The sequence below is a fragment of the Bombus affinis genome, chromosome 2 (assembly GCF_024516045.1).
Source record: "Bombus affinis isolate iyBomAffi1 chromosome 2, iyBomAffi1.2, whole genome shotgun sequence".
Classification (NCBI taxonomy): Eukaryota; Metazoa; Arthropoda; class Insecta; order Hymenoptera; family Apidae; genus Bombus; species Bombus affinis.
In genome coordinates, this window is record NC_066345.1 from 1,216,147 (window position 1) to 1,241,650 (window position 25,504).

The following is a 25,504-nucleotide window of genomic DNA, read 5'->3' on the forward strand; positions in this document are numbered from 1 at the left end:
CTAATAAAGCTGACCACGACTGACACCAATGAATGTTTTAATTAAATAAGAAAAAGAAAACAGGAAAAAAGAAAGAAAGTAAATAGAAATGTACGCTCTTCCTACTGTACCTATATAAAAAATTAATTCATCGCTAATTCACGCTTCCTCGCTAGCGGCATATGCATAAGTAGCCGATAAGTGCAACGCTCGTTACAAATTTTACAACGACGAAAATATATTGATTTTTTGTAAAGATAAAACATTCTTAGTTTTATTATACGCCTAACAAATTGTTAAATGGCTCTTTTTCAGTGAGCAAGACAACATAGCCGATGTCCCACGCAACTGAGACGTATAGAGCCTATAGTCTATAGCCTATTTATTCAGCCTATGTATTGTATTGTATATATAGGATAAAGAGAATTTCATTAGGTGAAATTAAACGGTTTCGGATGATGTACGATCCAGTGCGTACAGTGTACACACATTCTGAGAGTGATGGCATTTCCAATATTTAAAAATCACCTGTATCTTTTCAAACGGACCTATAATTTCTTTTATACATCGATCGATGGCCCTCTGTATTCTCTACAAGAAAGTATTAACCAACTTGGATCGAGCAATGCTTAAAAGATATTTTAATTTTAATTCTGTAAAACGTAGCGTACGAGAGACAAGGAAGGACAACAGACACGATATCCTTATGTTCACCTTTTCCTTTTCATGTGCTACGAAGTACAATTTCTTTACCTTTTTTCTCTTTACTTTTTATCAGCTTCATTTATGGTAACGCTTTGTTCGTTTAACGCCACAAACTATTTATCTCTCAATCGTTCAAACCCGTTCTTTCTATAATCGATATACAATTTGATGTAATTAAGGTTCAAATGTCTTTTAAATGAAACAGTTTCAGTTATAAGCATCCTAATATTTTTGTACGGATAATGCGAAGAAAAGTAACAACGATCGATGTATAAGAAGATTTACAAGATTTTTATCTATTTAGCAAAACAACGAATGATATAACACATTGACTCGCGTGTTTTGACTGAAATCTCCATCAAGCCACGTGTGCCGCAGTACCAAGCGTCCTCTGCTAGTCCCATCGATATTTTAGTAATGCGAGTAAATAATTTTTTTAACGAACCATTTTCGTATTACTTTTATAACAATTCAATAGTTTTATTATTTCCTCTAGAATATCTTTTCAAGTACCTACGACGATCCTCCGCAAGTAGTCAAATAAGCGCCACCCGAACACGGGTGTCGTGGCAGTCAACGTGATATTTATTTATTTATTATTGCTTAGTCCGTGCCTTTCGGCTTTGCACGAGCTTTTGGTTTTACATCTCTTTTATCTATTTCGCTTCTTATATATCCATCTCCCCTCTTATCCACTTTATTATATTGCACTCTCTTAATTATTCTGTCTCTAAAAACTATGGCAACTTTTGGGCTTTTGCCTCCTTGCTGTGCTTCCTTATTGTCGTTCCTCCCCGTCTTCTATTGCCCTTCTCTTCTCTATTATTGCTTTTAGTTCTGTTAGTCCTTCTCCAATCTCGTTTAGTATTTTTTCTGTGTCCTTTGGTCCTCCTGTTATTTCGCTTTCTTCTATTACACGTGTCAGGTCTTCTTTCCTTTTACATAGTCTGCATCTTTTTTCTCCCTCTTCTTTCCAGTATTCCCTTGCTTTGGTCTCGTTTCCATATCTGAATCTTGCTGATATTTTTCTGTCCTTCCACTTCATCCTCCCTTCTAAGTATTTTGGTAACTCTTCTTTGGCGATTTTTCTATAATGTATGTTATATTTGTCCCTATTTCTTATTTCTTCTATAATTTCGTCTACTTCTCTTGCTTCCCTCTGTGTCCCTCCATTTCTCGCCTCTCAGTCAACGTGATAATATAATAAAGTTGGAAAATGATGGCACAGCTGCGTCGATTAATTAAGTTATTAAGAAATATATGATTCCATCTCGATAAAGAAACCTTCGCGTGATCTTTACACGCTCGCACGCGGAAAAGCTAATAACATGAGAATATGCACCCCTCGAAGCCGTTCAACTTTCATCTGAAACACTTTTCGACACGATCGATGGTATCGAAAATATTTCAGCTTCGACTCTTGGGTTTGTATACACCGGATCGTGCGTTATTCGAAACTATTTAATTTTGCCTTGGAAAATTTTGTGTTATCCTCTATCGATTCACGGCAACAGCTTGTCCCAGTTACGCGGGGCATCCTGTAAAATTGCCTTTTAAGAGAGAAATTCAGGCAGAGTATTGAAACATCGGCAAGACGTTACCAATCGGTATAGACAAGGTGCGTTTGAGTCGCGTTTCAATGCAATTAGACGGGCATAAGTCAGGGTCGGAATTTAGTTACCGAAAATTCAAGAATTCGAGAATCAGATTTTGTCGAACACAAAACCCGGATCAAAGGCTCAAAGACGTTTCATATTTTTCAATTTCACGATTCGGATGCAACTGTATTACAAAACAGGCTCGCATCAAATGTAAACAGATTCTATTTAAGGTAAGTCTCGTATGCAGTAAGTGAGTTATGTCAACGAAATTGCAGTTCGTTGACAAATGATAAATACAAAGATGGTACGAGATACTATGCAAATAATAATTATTCTCCGCGTTATTTATATTTATGTAAAAGAATTAAACGTTCATACAAATAATTGACTAGCATAGTTTAGCGCACCTGTTAACGTGACCACCGCTCGTAGCCTTTCGTTTAATGTAAATTATACAGCGATGAACGCTAATATATCGTTAACCCCTTAACCTACAACTACGGGCATAGCCCGCAGTACGGTGATCGGGCCAAACGTAAACATTACACAAGTCGTGCGAATGGCTCGAAGGCTGCGCGAGCTTGTTTACGTTTTCGGCCCAAAATTCTCGAACGTAAATCGCGGGTTAAGGGGTTAAAACCGAAATATCAGAGCGGATATACGTTACGAGGATAAATTTATCGCCGAAGAAAGTGAATTGGACGGGAAAGTGAAACGTCGAGCTGGAATTGCTAGAAAGAGGACAGAGCAACGTACATCGTACGTCGATGTAAAACATGAAATTATGTAACGTTTGAGTCGTCGAATTTCGGATATGGGTGACAAGACGGAACACCGGTGAGACTGTCAGACGCCGATTTCGACGAAACTTTGCACACGCGTTCGTTGGCCGCGCTCATCTAAAAATTTCAGCGTAATTCGTTCGGGCTCGTTTTCTTCTTTAAGGCGGAGATCACAAAGGATATATCCTAGCAAACGCGAGGATGGTACCCCGCTGGGGGTAGCCACCAACATGTTAATATAACTGTTAAAAAATTCTACCAAATGTCCAAATGGACAAATTGTGAATTTTAAGAAATAAATATAAAAAGAAAGGCAGAGATCGACCCCTTTATCCGAGCTGGCCTTTCCACGTAGGCGCTTACAGACGAGAAATCGGGAACGCCACAAGATATGAAAAATGATGGAAGTTATACCGAGTGTTAAAACCTATAGATCCGTGCGAAACGGGTTCAAGACACGCTGTAACTTTTATTTCAGCAATTTTTTCATATCTTTCGTCCGATTTTTCATTTGTAAGCGCTTACGTAAGAAGGCCGGCTTCGATAAAAGCCGGTTGATGTCTCCCTTAAAGTAGAAAAACGGCCAAGCTCTTAGATAGCCCGATCAAAATCAATGAAAAAACCAGTCAGACTTGATACGAATTTCAAACGATTATACAGGGTAGACCAAGGTGAATGGGCTCGCCTAAGCAGCCGAGGAAAACTTCCGAGGAAACGCGTAAGGAAACTTCTTCTCTTTGTTTCAAGAAGCAAATACCCAAGTAGCTTTTCCTCTACTGATGATTTTTTCACGAGATCACTGTCAAGGTCACTGACATTCTTCTCTCGATAACCCTACATTTATTTTCGGATATTATAGAGCGCGAAGAAACAGCGAGATGTCTATTGAGAAATCCAATGAATCGAGACTCGGCCGAGTGCTCGTCTACTTGGATCTTGATTTTCTCAGAAACGAAGCTTCGAACGAGAAAGATTTTACTTTTCGATGTACTCTTTCACGTAGAATCACTGTCTGGTCGGTTCTACTATCAGTTGTCAGACATCCAATGCTCATTGGACAAAGTACGAGGAATTTATAGAGGTGAATAAAAAGAGCGAATGAAGAAGTTCAGTTACTTGACGTTTCTATTTAATTTGTACTTTGATGCGTGTTTCGTAATGGTCTTATGATAAATTTGTTTCCATAATTATATATTGTTCAGATGTTTCTTTAACGAAGAATACGTAGGAATAAAACTTGGTTTCTCAAGAATTTGTCGATTTTCTTTGTGACTATGTACTGGATGGTAGATAACGGCCGAATATCAACGAGCAGTCGAACGAGGAGGAAAAGATCCGAACGGAAAGAATTAGAGAAGAGAGGAAAATCCAAGAAGAGGAATACGGGGAAGACTGTAAACGAAACGACTGAAGAAATCAAACTACGCGAAAATTGTACGTGTTACGATATGTTCGCTGGTAAGGTATCAGTGATTACGATTACGTGTATCTTATAAACGTATAAATGTCAAATAATATTTACACGGTTAGTTTGGTATAGTTGTCTCAGTGCTGTTATTTAGTAAATAACTGGCAAGCTTAGAGTTTGCTTATCCTTTCTGTTTAACCCCTTAACCTACGATTTAGGTTCGAGAATTTGGGCCGGAAACGTAAACAAGCTATTATATATTACATTTGGCCCGACCATCGTACTACGGGCTATGCCCGCAGTTGTAGATTAAGCGGTTAATTCGGTCGTGATCACAATTTCTTTTATTTTGTATAGTTAGGTACAAGTAGCTATATTTCTTCGTGTACTTTAACTTTGATTTCTTAAATAGAGAATGTACAGCTACATTCAAGATTTTATAAAACACGCGCGGTATTGCTATCTTTTTCGCCCGTCGATCGCAACAATTAGGGCAACCCCTAACTAGGAATCGAGAAAAGCAAACGAATACATGGAAAAGCACGTTTCCTTCGGAACTATGTTCCTGATCGTTCACCCGTTCATTCCATAACCACCAATTTATTAATCTAAAGCTACTTTTTATTTAATCCCTTAACCCACGACTACGGGCATAGCTCGTAGTAGATGACCGGACCAAACGAAAATTCTCGAGCGTAAATCGTAGGTTAAGGGGTTAATAACCCTATACTAGACTTTTAACAAAGGCTACGATCATCAATATGCAGCTACATAGAATTGTATTCGTTGCGAGATGTACGACGTTGCTAACGAAGCAGCTCTCTTACGGTAATAGCGTTCGGAAGATTAAACAACGATATGTTTCCGTTATACGTTAATAATCGCATATGGTGGCAACTGTGAGGTCATCGGCGACTACTTTGGGCTACAGATCACGCGTGTATCATCGTACAAGGGCGTGTCTAGGACGCAAAGACGCTAGTACTCTAGACTATGCTGAAATAAGCACATAGAACACCGAATAAATCGAGACTCGAACTGAGATAAACAACGAGTTGTGAATATTGTGAATATTCACTTTCATAGACACGCGACTCCAGAGTCCATTCGTTCAACGATCCAGTCTGTACGACCTCACTTGGTTCGATAAAGTTCCGGACAAGGTCCTTGACCATAGATACTTTTCTGGGATAGCTGATACACGTGATGATCGATGGGTATGGGTATGACCGGCGATAACACGGGGCTTTGAACGTTTCAGTTTAAATAATCGTTGATAATTATAGGGAAAAAGACAGGCCCATTTCGATGACCTTGAAATATGTTTTCATAGCCAACGTTCCGAATAACTTTTTTCTATATGTGAAACCGTCGCTCGACCTTCGTTTCCGAAATATTCCTTCGATTACGTTCAGTTTCCATCACATTTTATTCCGGCATAGGTGACCATGAGGCAAGAATGATTACATAGTTCTATAAGCTTAACTCATCGACGCTAATCGTCTTTGATACAAGTAAAAGAAGATAAATTATCACGTGCGTGATTTCATTGTTATTTCATTCGATTTTCCAAGTGTATCGTCAATTCGATTGCTACGATTTATTGTTATTTATATAGAGGTACTGTAACAGAACGTGCGGATGAGCCGATCCTACATCTCGACAATGCAAAGGGTTCGTTATAAACGTACGCTTTATGCTCCGTCGACGTTTATCAGATACAACAAATTTACTCTGTAAACAGAGCAACCACCCATTGTAAACGTCGAGATAATAAGGTTCACAGATTAGAACAAATTTATCAACAAGCGGTGCAGGGTAACACCTGCTACTGTTCACGGTGTAACCAGATCCATGAGATGACGTCTAGAGAGGAGGCTTGTCGTAAAGTACAAGCTGGTCGTTTTCAGAATCTTCTGTAAACATAATTAGATAACGCAAAAGCAAAACGGAAAATTCCTTGCATATTCTGTTACACATTGTACATTGCGAAACGTACTTTTGTGTATAATTCAAAAACTATGATAGTACGTTATTACGCGTGAGTTACGCGTCGTCGGTCATGTACGCGATATCTGCTGACTCAAATTATCAGTACGCACGAGACCAATAGACAGATTGCGAGTCACGGTGCGACGTTTTCTGAATCGATAGATTCATTGAAAATTATTTCATGCTAGCGTTTCCAACTGCCTACCGGTAGCTACTTTAGCCCAACCTATGACTCTTCCTCTTTCTTTCTTATTTACGTAATATTAAAAACCATGATCATCTCTTTGATCAATTGCGAGTTAGCTCGCAATACAGAAAAATGCGCTCGCCTACTCCAAAATTATCGCAACATGAATCGTATGGAAGTTGTTTGCGAATGTCTGGGCGAGCGACAGTGACACGTATAGGCAAAAGTTGTTGAGAGCGCGCCAACTTCGACAACGTATTTCAAGGGTATTGAAATCGACTTTTCCGTATAATTATCCAATTCTTCAAACCTAAAACTAGGTGTGCATTTCCGAGTAAAACTGTCGAGAGTTGCACTCGAGATAGATCGCTCGCGAGTGGACACTTGGACGACTCGACAGTGACTCTCAGATAGTTGGAGACATACTCTTCGAGAGCAACTCGTGACGGATTTACTCTGAAACGGACACCTGCGTTAAAGCAGGATGCAAGTAAAAGGCAGCTCGGTTTTTGCATCTACGATGCGAACAATATCATTTTTCCACTTCTCAGGAAACTTTTATTCTTAATTTGATTTACATAGAAGAAGAAATATCAGACATGTTGGCAGATTCTTCGATCTTTGAAACAATATAGCTCTCTAAATGAACAATTAATGAATATTCATATAGGCGTACCAAGGTGTTCGAACGAAACGTCAATGAGTGAGCAATAGAGAGCGAAAGAGAGAGAGAGAGAGAGAGAGAGAGAGAGAGAGAGAGAAAATATGTAAACGATTTGTCGGCTTTATCCGATTACACGCAAGTGCACAAGTTAACCTAAATGGACGAGTAGGCTGAGAATGAGCAAATTCTTCAGGAATGATGATGTTACGTTTCTTATCGCGATTTAAAAACCTATTACCGCGACTAATCAAATCTGTTCGTTCTTATAAATACGTCGATGCGTACAGATTACGTCAGATTTATTACAACAGACAAGAGCAACTTTAATTTAATCCGATACAATTTTGATCGATCTATTATTTCATTTCTAATAATAACAAACGATATAAATAAGAGACGAAACGCCGTTTAAGCAAACTTACATTCTTTGTAAGATATTTCGTTTAAAAGCTATCCTTGTTTCGATACAACCTAGCCACAACATACGGGATAACTCGTTGTTCAATGGCGCTAAATATACGATATTATACCGTGTATTTCATAAATCTTAAATTGTATCTTGTTAACATACATCTTAATAACGTCGTGTAACGTGTATCTTATTATGGCAATATGCTTACGCAACTAATGACGTTAGAGAACGATAAGGATAGACCTACACAAACGTATATCTCGTGAATGAATGAACGTATAAAATAGTTTTAAATAATAATAATAAACCAATCGACAGCACGAGCTTTGCATTTGATAAAACGAAATGTTGTCAACTTGAATGGCTGAGTGTTAATATTTTAATTTCTTAACGAATGTGTCGTTAGGCGAGATTCTCTGATTTTGATATTTCGATATGATTTTAAAGCGACTGAGAAATATACGTATCATACAATAGAAGTACGCTTAGCGAAGAATTAACATACAGCGTGAATAGTAAGTAGTCTTGAACGTACGATCAGTGCTAAAGATGTGCTTCATTATAATAATATACAACGAATAATTGACTGTGCGCATACATCTTTGCAAAGTGTATGATTCCAATAAATATTTTGCAGCTTCGATGTATTCATACGAACGCGACAGTGCTGTCTCGTTGCAATGCCAATGAGATTTGTTCATAATGTTTCGTATAATACGAGCGTAAAAAGTTTCTAACAGTATCCGAATACTTTCGTGAGCCACTGTAGACACATATTGGGTGTAGGAGAGCTGGCTCGTTATTAGACAACGTAGAGAATTGAAAAAGAGAGAAAATTCTTTTAAAGAATTAAAAAAGAAGAAGAAACACTCGGTACATGGAAATACGTATGTATTTTTCCCTTGGCTACGTGCTAATTCCTTGCAAATTTTTCCCACGTTTAAGCTTCACAAATTCATCCACCTTCTATAGAATTTAAGAAAAGCTCGTAGTGTCATCTTCTAACTAATCGTAGTCTGTAATTCTGACAATTACAAAAATAGCACTCTGGAAGAAGAACGAGAAGAGAATATATAAGAAATACAATACTTGTTTACCAGTGGAATTTACGGTTTTATATTTAATCCTTTAAGCCTTTATATCTAATCTGTCACCAAGCAGAATTTTATCAATTGTCCAATCGTAAAGTGCGATTATGAGAGAAACAAACTACTAAACGATCCTATTTTGCTCATAAACGATTAATAAATCCATATTATTTTCAATTGTTTAGTATTTATATTTTTCTGGCACAATGTTAGAAAACATATATATATGCGATGTTATGGGAATCAGTGTGCAACGTTTGAAAGGTAGCCAAAGAATGCTGTCACAAAACAGCGGATTTCCATGCTGGTATTTGGATCTATAAACTGAATCACAAAGATAGTAGTTATGCAGAAATATAACGTGCATACGCGTGTCGTAACTTTCAATAATATCCAATATCCAATATAAATTGTCGACTGGATAAAGATTTCGATAAATTTGCACGTATCTCTATATTTATGGTATTTATGTAAAAATATGACGCACAATACGTTGTGTTATACGAGCGTGTGGAGAAAAATTATTAACGACGATTCGCAACAAGCGACACATAAACGACAGCAAGACGAATAATATACGTACAGTCAATTAAAAAAGTCTACATAGCACATTCCTCGAGTATAATACGCTATAATAAAGACGTTAGGTCCACAAACATTTTTCGCGCATTCAGGTGCACATTATAGCACCTTGATCGAGAAAAGAGAAGTCAAAGAATGATAAAATACAATGTTACAAAAACGACATACATCTGTTATATCCGCGTGGAATCGTACAAGTCGTTGACTCGATGTTGTATCGATATTAGATCGATAATCCTGCTATTTCTTCGCAATCTTATTCCAAGATTATTCCGAGCCGAATGGCTTAATTTTCAAAATTCACGACGAGTCAGACACAAATAAGACGGTAAATGTAATAAGAAAGGCGACTAAAGGAATAGTAATTTACGTAACTATCGGGTATTTATCAGGTATCATTTTAGACTTACCAAATGATTGTTAATAAGAACGAAAATATGTAAAATATCGATATAGAGAATAAAACTTACAGACGAAATAGAAAATGTGGAAACAGTCGTAATCATGTTGAGCGCATAATATTTATACGATAGGATTTGCGGATTTGCAGCGAGTGACCGGCGTTCTTTCGAGATTTGCCAAATTTTCTGATTTTCTCTTCTAAGTAAAATACTTTAATCCCAGACCATTTGCTAAAATTTTACTTCACCCGGTATAATGCCACGTTGGGTTATAAGCTTGGTCGTAGACTAATGATCTCGAGGTCTGCGGTTTTTGCCGGCATTCTACAACATTCCCATTCGACTGGATTCTGCTCCGGAGGCTCCATGATATTATTTTCTGTCTATATAGCATTGTGGAGCACGCATTACTCGAGTTTCAAAATTTAAGTATCGTAGATATCAAGTTATATTCTATTATTATTAATTCACATCTTTAATTAATATCTATTTCTTCCGTTTATATACACATTCCGTACTATTCTTTTATGTGTTTATCGTCGGAAAGAGTAGCAAAATACATTAATTCCGAGTGCGAAAGCTATAGGATCTGGTCTCGTGCCGTATAAAACATTGATACAGAGACTTACAAGAGTATTCCAACGCTCGTAGAAACTTATTCCTGTCATTGTCGCCAGACACGTAATTATATCGCGATTATATGATGTATCACCGAAAATTAACCGTCTCTGTTTCCTCTCACTTCGTTCACTCTCTCTCGTTTCTTCAATACGAAGGTAATATCGTACGCGTTAATATGTCTCGTGTCATCAAAGAGGAAACGTGTCGTATCGAGCGTTGGCGGGAAACAAAAGTTGGGAAAAGCGTACAAGTGTCGTAAAAATGGGAAAAATTTACAACGCCGAAAGATGTACGTACGGCAAATGACGTCGAAAGATAGGAACCAAAGCAGAAATGTAATTGAGAATTGCTCAACTACTTCGAAAAGTAGAAAATCTTGAACGCGATTGAAAAGTGAATGTACCAATGGTTTCTATAAATCAGCGATAAAGGAACAATCAAGTATCTGGATTGGTATAATGCTGCTGGTCGACGACGACGCAACAGCAAAGTCACCCTTTTATTCGTGTTCCGGTCTTCAAATTTTTGTTCCGGTTTCTTCCAGAAGAATAATACTTTACTTTATACCGTTGCTGTCAAAACGAAAAGAAACGTGCGCATCGTCTTATGAGTACAGTTTTTGCGGATTATTTCTTAAACTAAATATGATATCGAAGTAGTACGTTGGAACAATGTTTGGAACAACCCGTACATGTTCTATTTCCAAGAAATGGGTGGCTGGTGAAAGATTCACTTTTTTGGCATTGTTTGCGCAATCTTTCGGGACGATTCGCTATTTCTTTGCCACAACATAGAACAAACCTACAGCTTGGAAGAAGAATAAAAAAATTGGTAATTTAAAAATGGGGATTAACTTTGTACAAGTGACATTGTCAGTGTCTTGGTCGTCCTAGCTTTTGGAAGTCTATATCGACGTATTTCGATAAACAGATATCATGTTAGTATGTGTGATATTTTCACATATTTCAGCTTTCTCGGCTCTTGCTAATATTCCGGTGGCTACAGAAAGTATCTGCTTATTTACGCTTATTTTCCAATGAAGTATTTCTTCGTCGAGCTTCGCATTTCATCTGCATAGAATATATTCGATTTTTCGGTGTTCGTAGTAGGAAAGTACCATCAAGCGATATAAATCTTAATAAGGTTGGACTCGATCAATTACCATGTAAATACCGTAATAAATGCGCTAGCGGAGAAATACTTGTCCTAATTGCTATATTTTTCGATATGCGGAGTTACATTTGGTTATATGTTCCTTAAAGTACAACGCGTTTCTTTTGTAACTACTTTTATTCAAAATAAATGAAAAAAATCAGAAAGCGTGAAATTACGAAAGGTATTAATAAGGTGATCGACTCTGAATCGAACCCTGCTGCGATTCTCCGATCTTTATATCCCAATCTCGCCCGTTTTAACAAATGAAACAGGTTTCTAACAATAATACTCTAATAATCTAACAACGATTCAAAGGAATATTTTATGTACAATCGAAACATTAAAACGGAGAAATCTTTACTTACGTTCAACTTTTTTGACCGTATTCATAAAAATATAAAATTGCGTAAATATCCGCGTCCTACACGCGAGTCTACGTGCGAGAGAACATCGGAAAAGTTAAACCTTTTATCAATTTCACAATTTCATTGCATAAATCGACACGACCGATGTTCGATGCTATACTTTCGTGGTTTATTTATTGCAAGATGATGGCACAGACAATGGCAATTTCCAAGGTAAATTTAAAAAATAGTATTTAAAGAAGCAAGCGAAAAGGTGATATTTTTCAAAGCGTAAAAAGATTTTGAATAGATGCGTGCGGTGAAATCAAATGGTAGCTACCGAAACTGTAACCCATCAACCTTTTACCAATTTCACAATTTCATTGCATAAATCGAAACGTCCGATGTTCGATGCTATACTTTCGTGGTTTATTTATTGCAAGATGATGGCACAAACAATGGCAATTTCCAAGGTAAATTTAAAAAATCGTATTTAAAGAAGCAAGCGAAAAGGTGATATTTTTCAAAGCGCAAAAAGAATTTGAATACGTGTGTGCGGTGAAATCAAATGGTAACTACCGAAACTGTAACCTATCTTACAATACAATACTATGTTACCTATGAAATTGTAAAGAAATGGTAACTAAAACTTTAACCTAATGTAGCGATTTTTAACTGTTCTTGATCATGGCACGCGTAAACTAATTACTAGAATTCTGCGGCACGTGAAAAGCTATATCACAGGCTGTTGCTTTCGTTTAACAATGATTTAAGGAAAAAGAGGTCGGTGCCCCTGCTGATCAAGCAGTCGGATATCGCGTGTCTTAAAAATCCCTGTGGCGTACAGCTTGAAAATGACGATCCTAATGGAAGAACTCAAAACCCGTTAACCGAATAGATATTTTTAGGGAAAATATTAATAATTTTTTCAGAGAGAAATTACATATTACGATAAGGGTGGAATATGGCAGCAGAGAACAGAGTTGAGTAAGACCTGCAGGTGTTGGAAATGTTCGTGCAGTACGTCAACGCGCTGGAACGTTGATTTTACAGTAACAATTTTCCAAATAATTTTCAAAATAATTGTCCAGTACCTCTTCACGGAAAAGCTATATGAAAAAATGATTGAATTTTATCAAAGAATATATCGATGAACGTGTACAGTGGCATGTATCGATGAACGCGTACACTGGCATTTTTAGATGAAAATAAATTTGATATTTCAAGCGCCGGTATTTACGTATTTACGTATTTACGTATTTACGCACGAAGCAAAAAAGCTATTTAAATAAAAGCGAAGTAGCGCTGAGAATTCGTTACAGCGTAGTGTTGCATGACAATTAACGATACAAGTACGTGCGTATATTTTCAAAGAAAGCCTTTAAGTTATCGTAAGATCTCTACCCCTAACGCGTCACAATGAATCAAACTTCGAGTTATAAAAAATGCAAACTAGGAATTTCGAGTATCCATACGATCGCCAATGTTTAGATGCTCAAATGGACGATGGTTAGAGAAATCTACGTCACGCCTTCTCCACTAAGTTTCCCGATACAAAACGTTCTGCTAATTCCGTCCCCCGTTAACCAGCCTAAAATGTAATAGGTTTCCCTGTCGATTAGATTCGAGTTGGAATATCGTTGTCTCTGTATAAATCGAGAAATTGCGTGAAATTCTTCTACGCTCGTCGTACAACGACCTATCAGGTCCGTTTCGAAATTCGAAAAATCATTCGTTTTTACTATATACGATTACTCGCAATCTCGTTAGAATTCTGACACCGCGCTATCTCTGTATTCGTCGCTTCGTACAAGAGGAGATAATTGAAATGTCGTGTGGCTTAGTCTATGAAAATACGAACCACGTATCGCGCGCTATTCCACCTTCCCACCACGCGGTTTTCCTTCCACGCGTTAAGGGTACAACCGATCGCGTCAGAAGAATCCTTAGCCAGAGCAATATCAAAACGATTTTCCTTACGTATCAGGGTCCACGACCAGAAACATAGGCCGTTTACAAAATACTCTGCTCGTGTGCGAAGTTGTATATCGGTGAAACTGGCAAGAGCGTGAATACGCGACTCCAGCAACACGAAAGACGCGCTTACCCCAAGTGTACATAGCCGGCAATAGGAAAATGCCGATTAATCCACCTGGGTATATAAGATAAGAAGAATCGACAAGACGTCTGTCTTAGCGAAGAACAAGGGCTATTTGCCAGGGAAATATAGAGATCGTGAAACATCTGGACAACCCTCTATCGCACACCCTCCTCTCAGTTTTAATCCATCGATCGACCAATTAAATTTATCTAGACGGACAGCAGTATCGGTGCGACACTCTGGTGAAGCCAACTACGATTCCTTCCGCTGCATACGGCTCTTTTCCGAGGATCTCTAAATCCAATGGTGTAAATGGTTACTTATCGCAGTTCGAAAGACGACTATTACTAAACAATTTCTTCCTAACGGTAAGATTCGGTCGTACAATGAATTTTGAACAAAGAAGAGGTGGATAATCCTATTTGTTTTGTAAATTATCTCCTCGGTCTTCCTCATTTTATTTTCGCGGTAACATATGTTATCGATAATAGCGGCAACGCTATTTCTATGATAAATTACAAGTTGCCAGCTAACTGGATTTAATTTGATCGTACGACGATATAAAAGTAGAATCGAACTTTGAAGCCAGTTTACTTTTGTGTCACAGCAACTCCGAATGCTTATATTATCTACAAAAGTCGCGACCGAACTTACGCCGCGTGTTAACGAGGTCAAATGGAAAAAAAGAAGTTTGCCCAAACTTATCTCCGAGAATGCTTTATCGAAGAGTTAGTTGATCTTTTAAGACTCGCGTTATAAGGAATCACAATTGCTTCTTATTGACAGTTATCGTTTACTCTATCCGATGTATAGCGTGCAGAGTGCAGGGTTGCCAGAAGAAGGGCCCACATGACGTCACATTACTCCCATTGTCGCTCTACAGCTATATCGCTTGTGTCACGTGGCATGAATTTCGTCTTACGTCTCTCCGCGTCGCGACGCGACAACGGCAACGTTGTTGGTCCTCCCACCACCATTCGTATACAGCAACGTGTAGAAGCGACGAGCAAAGTAGAGTAGCAGAGGGGACGATATGACGTCGTGTAGGCCCTTCCTTTGGCAACGCTGCTCGAGCCCTCTATCAGCCGTTGTGACGTCTGTTCAGGGTTGCCAGACGATTTCCTTTCTGAAATTCAGCGATTACCTGACGTCACATTACCCCCACTGCCACTCTACAGCTACGTTGCTCGTGTCACGTGACGTGAATTTAGAGGTCCTACGTCTGTCCGCGTCGCATCAGCGATATTACCCCGTACTCCACACGTCCATTTGTCTACGGTACGAGTTACGACATCGCTAGTCCACCAACTATACCACTTGCCCTACTACCGCCAGGATTTTTTCCCTCGATTTCCTCAGTCTGATAACGCTGCGACTATCTCATTTCGTGTGCGTTCGCAGTCGTGTACCTACCGGCGTTTGACTGGTTCCTTTTGCGATTAGAATCAACGACTACGTACTTTCTGTATTACGCGATATGCATTTTGTGTACTTGTACTTGATGAGTTTCCAAATCGGCACTATCCACAAGGGAGAGTTCTTCGAAAATACCGATCGTAGATTAAGAGAATTTGAATCTTTCCACGAATGTCATCGCGTCGGATCGAATCCGATCCAACTATCAAAACAATCGATACAAATTTCCCAACCCCTGTAACCCTTCGATAAATCATTTTCGGATATAAGTTTACACGAATTTGTTTTATTCTTCACTCTTGTTCGCTTGATCTCATTGACACGAAGTGCGAGGTTGGTCCTGACCAATTGTCGTTTACCCCTACTCCCACTGCCACTTTCGAAACAATCATAAAGATAAGCTCGCGCATTGGCCGAAAAGTCGCATATATAAATAAGATCGTATCGCTATATGGCAGTGACAGTGGCAGCGAGGATACGATTTAAAGGAGTCGTCTGGCAACTCTGGTCCTCCCGACCATCTCGAACTCCCTCTATAATGATATTCCGAAAGCTTACAGCAGCGTGGAACGCAGCAAAGTTAATCGCGACAACGCAAAGACACTTTTACGTTGTCGTAACTATCAATGGCGCCAAGTATGTGGCAAGCAGGTTGATACGTTCATTGACTAGACCCGAAGCCTCTATAAATATTTCGAGAAAAAAAAGAAAAAAGAGAAGAACGAAGCGGTACTTTGAAGCGAACAACTGACTGAAATCTAAACGCGACAGATTCGAAAGCTCTACGAGTAGCTACTTTCGAAAATAAAAAAGGTACTCCCGAATGGAATGGAAACTTTAATCCGCTTAAAATCATTTTTCCTGGTCCTACATAGATGCAATCGCGAATATCGATATAAAATTTCTATGGACGCTGTTCGATCGCGAGTCTACAGTTCTGTTCAATTTGTCCAAATTTGTTAGAAGAATTCAACAAGGTGACAACGCCTTTCCGTTTCTCGTCATTTGATACTTGTAAGGGATTCGATTCGTTCGAGTATCGAAGTGCTTATAAGTAGATTTCCGTGAGTAGAAATTCGCGATAAGCATTCGGAACATGCTTAGAGAATAAAGACGGGATACTTGGCTAGTTCGATGAACGAGCCATTGTATCTTACGAGTAGCATGTAAACTCTATGAGGTAAACCTCAAGTATCGTCTTTGACTCGGACTTATTAATATTTATTAATTATATTGAATATTATATTGAACTTGGTCGGAACATCGGCGATATAAATTATAATGAGTTTTATGGAATTTTCCGATAACGTATAAATATTACGGTAGCGAGCGTAAAGAGCATTTGACATTTCGCCGAGACATATCGATCTCTTTGGATAATTCCGTTCCCTTCGTGCAACACGATAAACATTATGTCCATCGATGAGAATGATTTCATATCTTGTTTTCTAACCCGGACCACCGTGGAACAACCGCGGAATACAACATTAGCTCGAATATAGAGACAGAATATAGATATCGAGTATATATATATATATATATATATATATATATTAGGAAGATTTTAGGCTAAAGGTAAACGAGTAAAGGTTGAGAGATAAAGTTATCGCGAGTTGCGAGACGAGTCGCAAGTGGACGAGAGTTGATACTTGTACCATTTACTTTGAAATGAATACAAAGTCTGAAACGCTAAATCTCGCTCCACACCCTTGAAACGTGTTGCGATGTACTTTACTTTCGTGAAATTTGTGTCAATTCGTGGTGCGATACCAACGTTGAAACGCGTGTTTCAAAATATTCGATTAATTTCCAACTCCAACGTTATTGCCGTTAATTTATATCAGCGACCGCGTTGATCATAAAAAATACAAAATTGAGAAGCATTCGCGATTGGTTTCGATATCGATTCACCGATACGGATCTACGCGCGTCGTAATGTGTCGACGATCCGTGCATCGCAACGTGTTTCGACGTGTTTCGACGTGTTCCGCGGCGCTTTAAGAATTATCGCGTATATACTATAGTATGTGGCGAACGAGATGTTCCGCCACGATCTCGGATTACAAACGGTGAAATATAGTTAATAAATCGCGAAATTTAACGGAATGTGACTAAACGGTCTAGAAACTCAGCCGAATCTCCGCGATAGTCTACGAATCGGAGAAGACATCACGTGCTAAACCTTTCGTAGCTTTTTTCAGACAAAGCGCTTAAGAGTTAAACGGATTTCAAGTTGAATAGAGGAATACAGTGCTATTTTATCGTGTCTGTTGTTCGTACAACGATATGTAACGGATGTAACGAATAAACCTTAATTGAGATTTCATAAGCTTAATAAGAAAAAAAACATATCATTTGCTTGTAATCTCTTGGATACATATTATCATCGACGTTTTAAGTCTTTGTAGTAAAAAGGAGAAAATTACGATGAAAGTGACGATGAAATGCCTTTGTATTTTGAGATGTTTATGGCATCAGCGAGAGAACTTATGATTAGATGGTTCGAGGCACAAGACAGAATATGGTTCTACTTTGTTCGATGTACCGACAAAATTTTAATTTAGCTATAAACAAAATGTAGAACCCATAGATAATTTAAAAAATATTACGTTTACGTTCTATCGTATTCTTTGTAACTGTTCTTGTATTATGGACTTTCAAATATATATACATAGAATAATAATAATAAAAACAGACGGGGGTTGTATTATCCGAACAGTTACGCGTTAATTCGGATACGGAAGGTTCCGGTATACGGCGATATAATATAGGTTATGTTTTTCTGTCTCGTAGCAAAACGATGATACTGTGGCATAAACATACCTCGTCCCTATTCGAATTACAAATTACCAGGAATACCTACGTAAAATAAAAAACATACTATATATCGTCGATTACAAAAGAAAAATGTTATAGGTTATAATTAATTGTATACATCTATAATTGAAATGATATTATATTTGGCATTTCTATAGACGTTTATATTCAAATTGAATTAGAAATTTTCGTACTTAATCGTTACACTCGTTAATGACGATTCGTTAACTTATCAAACTAATAGTATCAAAATTTAGTCTATTTATCGATAACGATAAAAGAAAATCTACCTTAAATCGATGTATATATATATATATGACTTTACTTAAGGATAATCGTACAAACAACAGCGAAAAATATTTAGAAATTTCAAATAGAATAATGATGCTGACACGATATTAATAATAAAAAAAATTATACACCTATAATAAACAGAATATTTGTAGATAGTTGAAGAACATGTACATGTAAAGACACGAGGAGATACGTGAATGTTACGTATATACAAGAACGTATTTCTTAGACGCGTCTCGTACAAAGAGATTCGTATCAAACCGGACATACCGATGTAACTTTTATAGCTATTTCCACGGGAATTGGAGTAAATTACTAGCGTGCTTGTCGGCTCTCTTTGTTATGGAAGTTTTCGCTGTCATTTAGAATTTTGATTTTTTGCCTATACGTATGTATACATCCCTTGGCTAAACATAAGAACGCTAAATCAAATATTTGTAGCATCTGTCCTTAGAAATTTTCACCATATTCCAGTATTACAAACTAATGCATCTCTTTTTGAATTTCAACCGAAACGTAAGCAAATTATATCGTTTATGCCCTTGTGAAATTTACGAACTAATTTGACTAATATGATTTTGATAATGTTATCGTTATTTATTTTCTGTTGCGTGTTCCTTCGACACATATTTGAAGAGCGATTGATTGGTATTTAAGAATAGTCGAAAGAGGCAGAAACAAGCGGTCCTGACAGCACCTTTAAAGTCGGAAGAACCGATGACTAGCAACTGGCGAGGGGCCCTGAACTTCGTGTAAAAGGTATATACCTACTGGTCCAGAGCGCCCTTGCCTTCGCTTCGTCAGTTTTTTCATCGTCTGCTCTCGGACTGCTGCTTTTAAAGCGATCGTCACGGGCACCGCGCTTTTAAGCGGCTCTTTCACAGCAGGTGTGCACGCATGTCTTGCATGCTGTCGTTTCTACTATACTCGCGCTATTTTCCTTCGATAATATTTCTCCCACTCGTTAAAACCTTACTCGTGTAACTGGTGTGCGCATTGAAAGGTTATACGGTAACGATGCATATACGTAGACGAACGAAAATTATCACGCGCCTCTGATTAACTAAAAATACTTGTCCGTTCTATTGCAACGCGTGTCTTGCCTAATACGATGACTCTACTCACAAACACATGTACGTTATCTGCTTCTCGTTTATTACAATTTAGTTGGACAAACGGTTTAATTTTCTATGTTTTCTATAAATAGGTTTCCTAAGTTTTTCATAACACGTATAAAATGAATGTTGCAAGAACATTAACGTTATTATTTTATCTTCCTCCGTCGAAATAATATATTTTCTCAGTATTTTTAACAAATTAAGGAACGGTTACAATCTATTTCCTTCTAAACGATATAGTTTCTATCGTCATGCTTGTCCGTCGCAAACAAGTAGTTGGCCTTTAAAAAATATATTTATGTGTTCATAAAATGGAAAACGGTAATCCTCTTTTAAGAACCCAATGAATCATACTTTGTAGATTGATCTGTCGTCCTGTTACATCATTTTTCCCAATAATCATCGCTTTGACAAGGATTGTCCTGTTTAGACGAGCTAAAAGCTGCACGGTATTTTTGCCAACTTGACAATATACAGCGTATTCATAATATCGACGAACCTCGTCAAATTAATTTGCAACTTTACAAGTTTCTACACACTTTGTTCCGTCAGGTAACGTTTTCATTCCTTTTTACTTCGAAATGTTTAAAAATTATTACGATATACACTTTTGTACGTATTATATACACGTATATATTATACAATAAACGGAAAATATTAAAAATCGTCAAAGTGATTTTAATAAGCACTGTAGAAGAAACGTCGATATTTTGCTAGCATTTTGCGGATCTAAGCTTTCTTAAACATTTTACATAAAATGGGACGTATACTTTACATATAGCTTATATTATATATTATATACACCATAAGTTCATAAAATAAGAAGAACAAAACTACACTTTTTAATGCAAAAGTTACAAAAGATTCGTAATGTATCAATTTTAATCTTTCTTTTATTCGCCATTGTATCAATTGTTCAAACCTAACCCCAAGCCTATTATTAGGAAGATTTATAAAGTTAACCTATAAAATTCTTTTAAATAGTCAGAGGAAAGAAAGTTTCGAGACAGATTCATTTCAAAGGCTGATTAAAATTAAAAAAGGTTACTGTTGTCTTTAATTAGAGAAAAAAATATCACGGTATATCTGCTCTTCCGCCAAGAACGTTAATATTTTTATAACATTTGTTTTATAAGATATATGTATTTCTCTTGTCTAATAAGTAGAGTGTCGATTTTTATGCATCTATGAGAAATTTAATGGTGCCAAAACGAGTCACTATATTAACGTATCATAATTCTCTGTAACATCTATAATAAGATTCAATGTTCCTCGATGATATGTACGTAAAATTCTGAATTTTTTAAAAAAGAATATCTGGTACTCCCTAACTTTATACATCTCTTTAATCAGATAAATTATAAATTATTGTTATACTTGTAATTCGTTTGTAATCAATATTTTGCATTAAAAATTATTCCATTTTCATTATATAAACTGTAATGTCAGAAGGACGTTAGATATCCATTATATAGTATCGACATAAGCTTATCGAAAGAACAATGAATATTTTCATTCGTTGCAAACAAGTCTGATAGGACAAATATCCTATGGAAATATATGCATAAAAGAGAATGAGTAATCGTTTGTAGATATGTATATAGTACATTTACAGTAAATTTATATTTTATTAATTATATAAATATGGCAAGGTCGCTCGCGCGTTCCATTGTACGTGTAATTAATCGTAACAGCGAGCTACTTCTATTGACACAAATAGTACACAGAAACGATGATCTTACCTGACAAACAGTTGTTCTTGATTATTTACTCTCCAGGATACCACAGTAGCTCCTGCAAAATGAAAAATTTCGATCAAAACCTTAATTTAACATCTTCTTTGCTGTCGTTCACGAAAATAATAAACTTTCTACTGTTAGTTCGAACAAAATTGAAGTGTACGTTTGTCATTTAGCTAAATGTCATTCATATTCAAAAATTTGAGGAAAACGTACGGTGTGTTTACAATGACGATGCCGCGAATAAACGGCCACTTTAAAAGAAATGTTGAAATGCATTTAATGTATCAAAATACATGGCAAAATTGATTGCAATGGCACGTTAAACTTGTAATTGGACTGCAAACGTTTAATGACAACGTAGCCATATATAAATTAGTAGATACACGATACACGTATGAAAACAGCACAAAAACTGGAGGTTAGGCTTGAGTAAAGGCGCGCACACACTTTGTCTTCCTCTCGAACAAAATATAAAAATACGACACAGATCTGGGAACGTTAAGTTGCCAATATATTTTATTGCACGTTCTTTCAAACTGAGTTTCCACGCGATCAGTTTCTGTCGAAATTTTTTTAGCAACACCTCATGATGATGTGGAATATTGCCTTTCGGCGTAAAGATGATTCGGCAAGTGTGTGTATGTGTTGTGTGTGTGCGTATGTTGTGTCGTATGTGTGTCGTGTGTGTGTCGCGCGTATCGTGTGTGTATGTCGGTATGTGTGTCGTGTATGCTTGTATTGTTTCTTTACACGTTATGTCAAGAAGATTTTAATACAACTCGATAGTCAACTCGTAAATTTAATGGTTTGTAGCAATCTGCACGCGCGCACACACCGTGTAAATTAATCGTGCAGGTGGTATTGTTGCCTCTGTCGAGTACGACAACGCTGGTAGCCGCTGCCATGTTTAAGTCGTGAATGCGCCGCCGAATCCTCGACCAACGCAGTCAACCTTTGTTCAATGCCCCTAGTTTACCCCCACCATATTTCGATTTACTACTTTAATACACAAGTCATTCATCCTTTAGTGTCCTCTATGGGCAGCTACTGTAACTTTGTACACAAGCAACATTTCGATAAGAACGATATTCGACAATGAGAACACGACTATGGAAAAAATGAATTGTTTTACTCGATGTTGATATATTTTGGTAGAAATGAAATTGCTTTATAGTTAATGCTATACAGATATCGAATATCTTGAATATCACTAAATACACCTATTTTCTCTTCGTTTTCTCACAAAAATCAGTACCGCATTAAGTGCGAATGGTTCACACCAACAGTTAATATTTTTTACTATTTACGAGTTTTATTAGAATAAGAGATACCTTACGCACTAGTTAACACGACTATTAACTATATGTAACGTCTAATCAACAACTATTAACTATTTTGAATAATGACGGAACAGGTCCATCCACAAAGATAGGCTATATTTTATTTTATTCAAAGATTAAATACAAATGAAAAAGAATAGTATATTCGTTAACACGCGTTGGATAAATTGTTCTATTTATAAACATAATTAAAAGAACGCAAACGCCGGTTATTCGTGATTTGATTTTTTAAATTCCCGCCACAGTCTAGCTATGGACCAATCGTATTACGCAATTGGTGTATTTCCGAACGGCAACATTGGGTTTGTTACGTGAGTTGAAAACATGGCATCATTGCAACAGTAGGTCAGAAGACGGGACCGGTTGACAGAAAGTTTGCTATTCTACTACGATTATGTGTCGTTCGTTGCGTAGTGTCATCGTGCGTTATATCGACTTGACGAAAAAATTACTGAAAAGTCGCTTGTCAGCGACAGTTATAATCATTTACGGCAAGAATAACGTGAATCGAAAGTAATTAGCTGGCAGTGTGTGGTGCTGTGGGGCAGGAGACGATGAGGGTCGGGGGGATAATTCGGGTGGCGACTTGAGGGCAGAAATGTTGAAATTTGGTAGTAAAAGTGACGTTACGGTGGTGCATCGCGCCACTATTCGACTTCTAGACGACGCCGAAATTATCCACTGCGACTTTCAGGTGAGATACTGGTTAACTAGTCACCATACACTTGTCAACTATTGACGATGCTTGTACACACGCTTTTACCCCTTTTCTTCCTTGTTGCCGGTAACGATCGTTCAGCTTCAAACAAGCCAAGAGTTTTTACCGGTTTGAGAACGCCTAAAATATACGTATGTAAAGAGTCGAAAAGATTTTCCATAGAGGCCAGTGTCTCGATTCCAGCGAAACAAGCATTTCGATCGATCCCAGAAAATGACCGCTACAACCGCTTGTTCATTCAAAAATTCTTTTTCCTGTTAATCACGACTTGACGAGCTGACTCGATGAAAAACAATTTTTTAATTATGCGAGAGATTTAGCGGTTTCGTACTTATCCTTTATAAACTCGTACACCTGTAATCAACAATGCCTTTTGTATCCTATATAGTCATTTGATAAAATCATAGCAGTATAGTAGTATAATTAAACGAAGATGTCATATCTTGCTGTTAAAGGATTCTTTATTGCGGGGCGATGACATTTTCGATCTTGTCGGTTATAACATTTTAAGCCCAAGATTTCATTATATTATGTAATTTTTCAGTAAACTGAATGTAGTTTCGGTACGGTTACGGTATATTCCCGAGTGACAACCCACTCGAATTACGAAACGTATTTACATTGATATTTCACTCGTACTGTCTACCGTGTAGGTAACTTGTATATGTGCGTATGTATGTATATAGGTACACACGTATACAATAGTATCGATGGTTTTCTTGGGCCGCAAGACCACGTGCACGCGTATCGACAAGAACGTTACAATATTATAAAATACTACTTTAATAACTACATACGTATATTTTTGGCATTAGATTCTTTGATATAAATTGCCACTGCATTTTTTCATTTTTGCTTTATTATCCTACATTGTGAGTAATAAGAAAGAATGTATGCATATGAGACGGTCATTCAAGGAAGTTGTATGTATATTTCAAATAGATGTTGTCCGAAACATTTTTAATGTTTTCATAATTTCCAACAACTTATTAGCAAATATAGAAGAATGATAAATGTGTGAATGAAGTATTTATGTATTTTTAATTCGACTATGGATTAAAGATAAAATGTTACTTTCATCAAACATTAAAAAAAGAATATACTGTAAGAAAATTAAACGTTGAACGGGTATCGTCGAGTAATTCTGATCGTTTTTATAACTATAATTAAACTTACCGTGCTTATAACTTAAACTTACAAATTTAACATTTCATATTGTTTTTAAGATTCTTTTATCTTTTTTTCACCTTTTATACACGATATATATATTTGAAAGCAATATAGTCTAAATATTACGAATAAAATTAAATATGTACATATATTAATTTATGAACCTAATTACATTTGATCATCACTAACACTGAGTATATTTGTTTGCAAATGTATTCTACGTATGTAAGTTTCAAACACTTTGTAACTTAATTAACTTATTTTTTCATCATTACTACGTTGGCTAATATTTAATTATACATAAAGCAAGTAATACGAGTTGTTTAGATGTCTGTATTTTCGCGCTTGTGTATTTGTTAGACGAGCATTCGGCAAACACATTTTTGTTATTTATTATGTTTGACGTAATGGAAATACGACATTCCTTCTATATATTACAATCTATACGATCAATCACAAAAATCTACGTACATCTATCGAGCTTTTTATTACTAGCTTATCAAAGAAACTGAAAACGCACTTTGTCAGAAAATTATTCTACTTGTATATCGATGCAATTATTATTAACGTGAATTCCTAAAGAAGCAATTAAATAAATTACACTGTTTAACTGGAAAAGATATTGGAACAAAATTACATCGACGTAACGTTTAATTTTTCCAACTACAAGGAGACAGGACGTTATTGATGCTTACGTATTATCTACAAGATATTACTTCGATGTTGAGGCTACTATTTTTGTGATTTCATACAGATATAACAGGTGTACGTAATATTTCTAACGCTCTATTTTATCTTTGTTTTCTTCTTTTTTTCTTCATTCATGTATCAAGAAAATTCATGGAGCTAACATTCTTATTATGATTT

At 36.8% G+C, this 25,504-nt stretch overlaps 2 protein-coding genes across 10 annotated transcripts in view; one reads left to right on the plus strand and one right to left on the minus strand.

The window, feature by feature from the left end:
• The window catches only part of LOC126923964 (uncharacterized), a 41,399-nt gene extending 18,999 nt beyond the window's left edge, over positions 1 to 22,400 (minus strand). For both annotated transcript variants that reach the window (XM_050737938.1, XM_050737949.1), the window contains exons 1-2: positions 22,245 to 22,400; positions 21,410 to 21,461 (exon numbers count right to left, since the gene is read on the minus strand). In XM_050737938.1, the coding sequence (XP_050593895.1) occupies positions 21,410 to 21,461; positions 22,245 to 22,314 (122 nt within the window). In that variant the 5' untranslated portion in view covers positions 22,315 to 22,400. The remainder of the gene's footprint in view (positions 1 to 21,409; positions 21,462 to 22,244) is intronic.
• Positions 22,401 to 23,060: 660 nt separating this feature from the next.
• Positions 23,061 to 25,504, plus strand: part of LOC126923762 (FERM domain-containing protein 5) — a 70,079-nt gene continuing 67,635 nt past the window's right edge. For 6 of the 8 annotated variants that reach the window (XR_007713311.1, XM_050737542.1, XM_050737554.1 and 3 more), the window contains exon 1: positions 23,062 to 23,443. Coding sequence is in view for 7 of the 8 variants with exons in the window: in XM_050737542.1 (XP_050593499.1) it covers positions 23,348 to 23,443 (96 nt within the window). In the remaining variant the exon portion in view is untranslated. Of the gene's footprint in view, positions 23,444 to 25,504 lie in introns of all 8 variants that reach the window. The other 2 variants (XM_050737593.1, XM_050737604.1) reach the window with 2 other exon arrangements.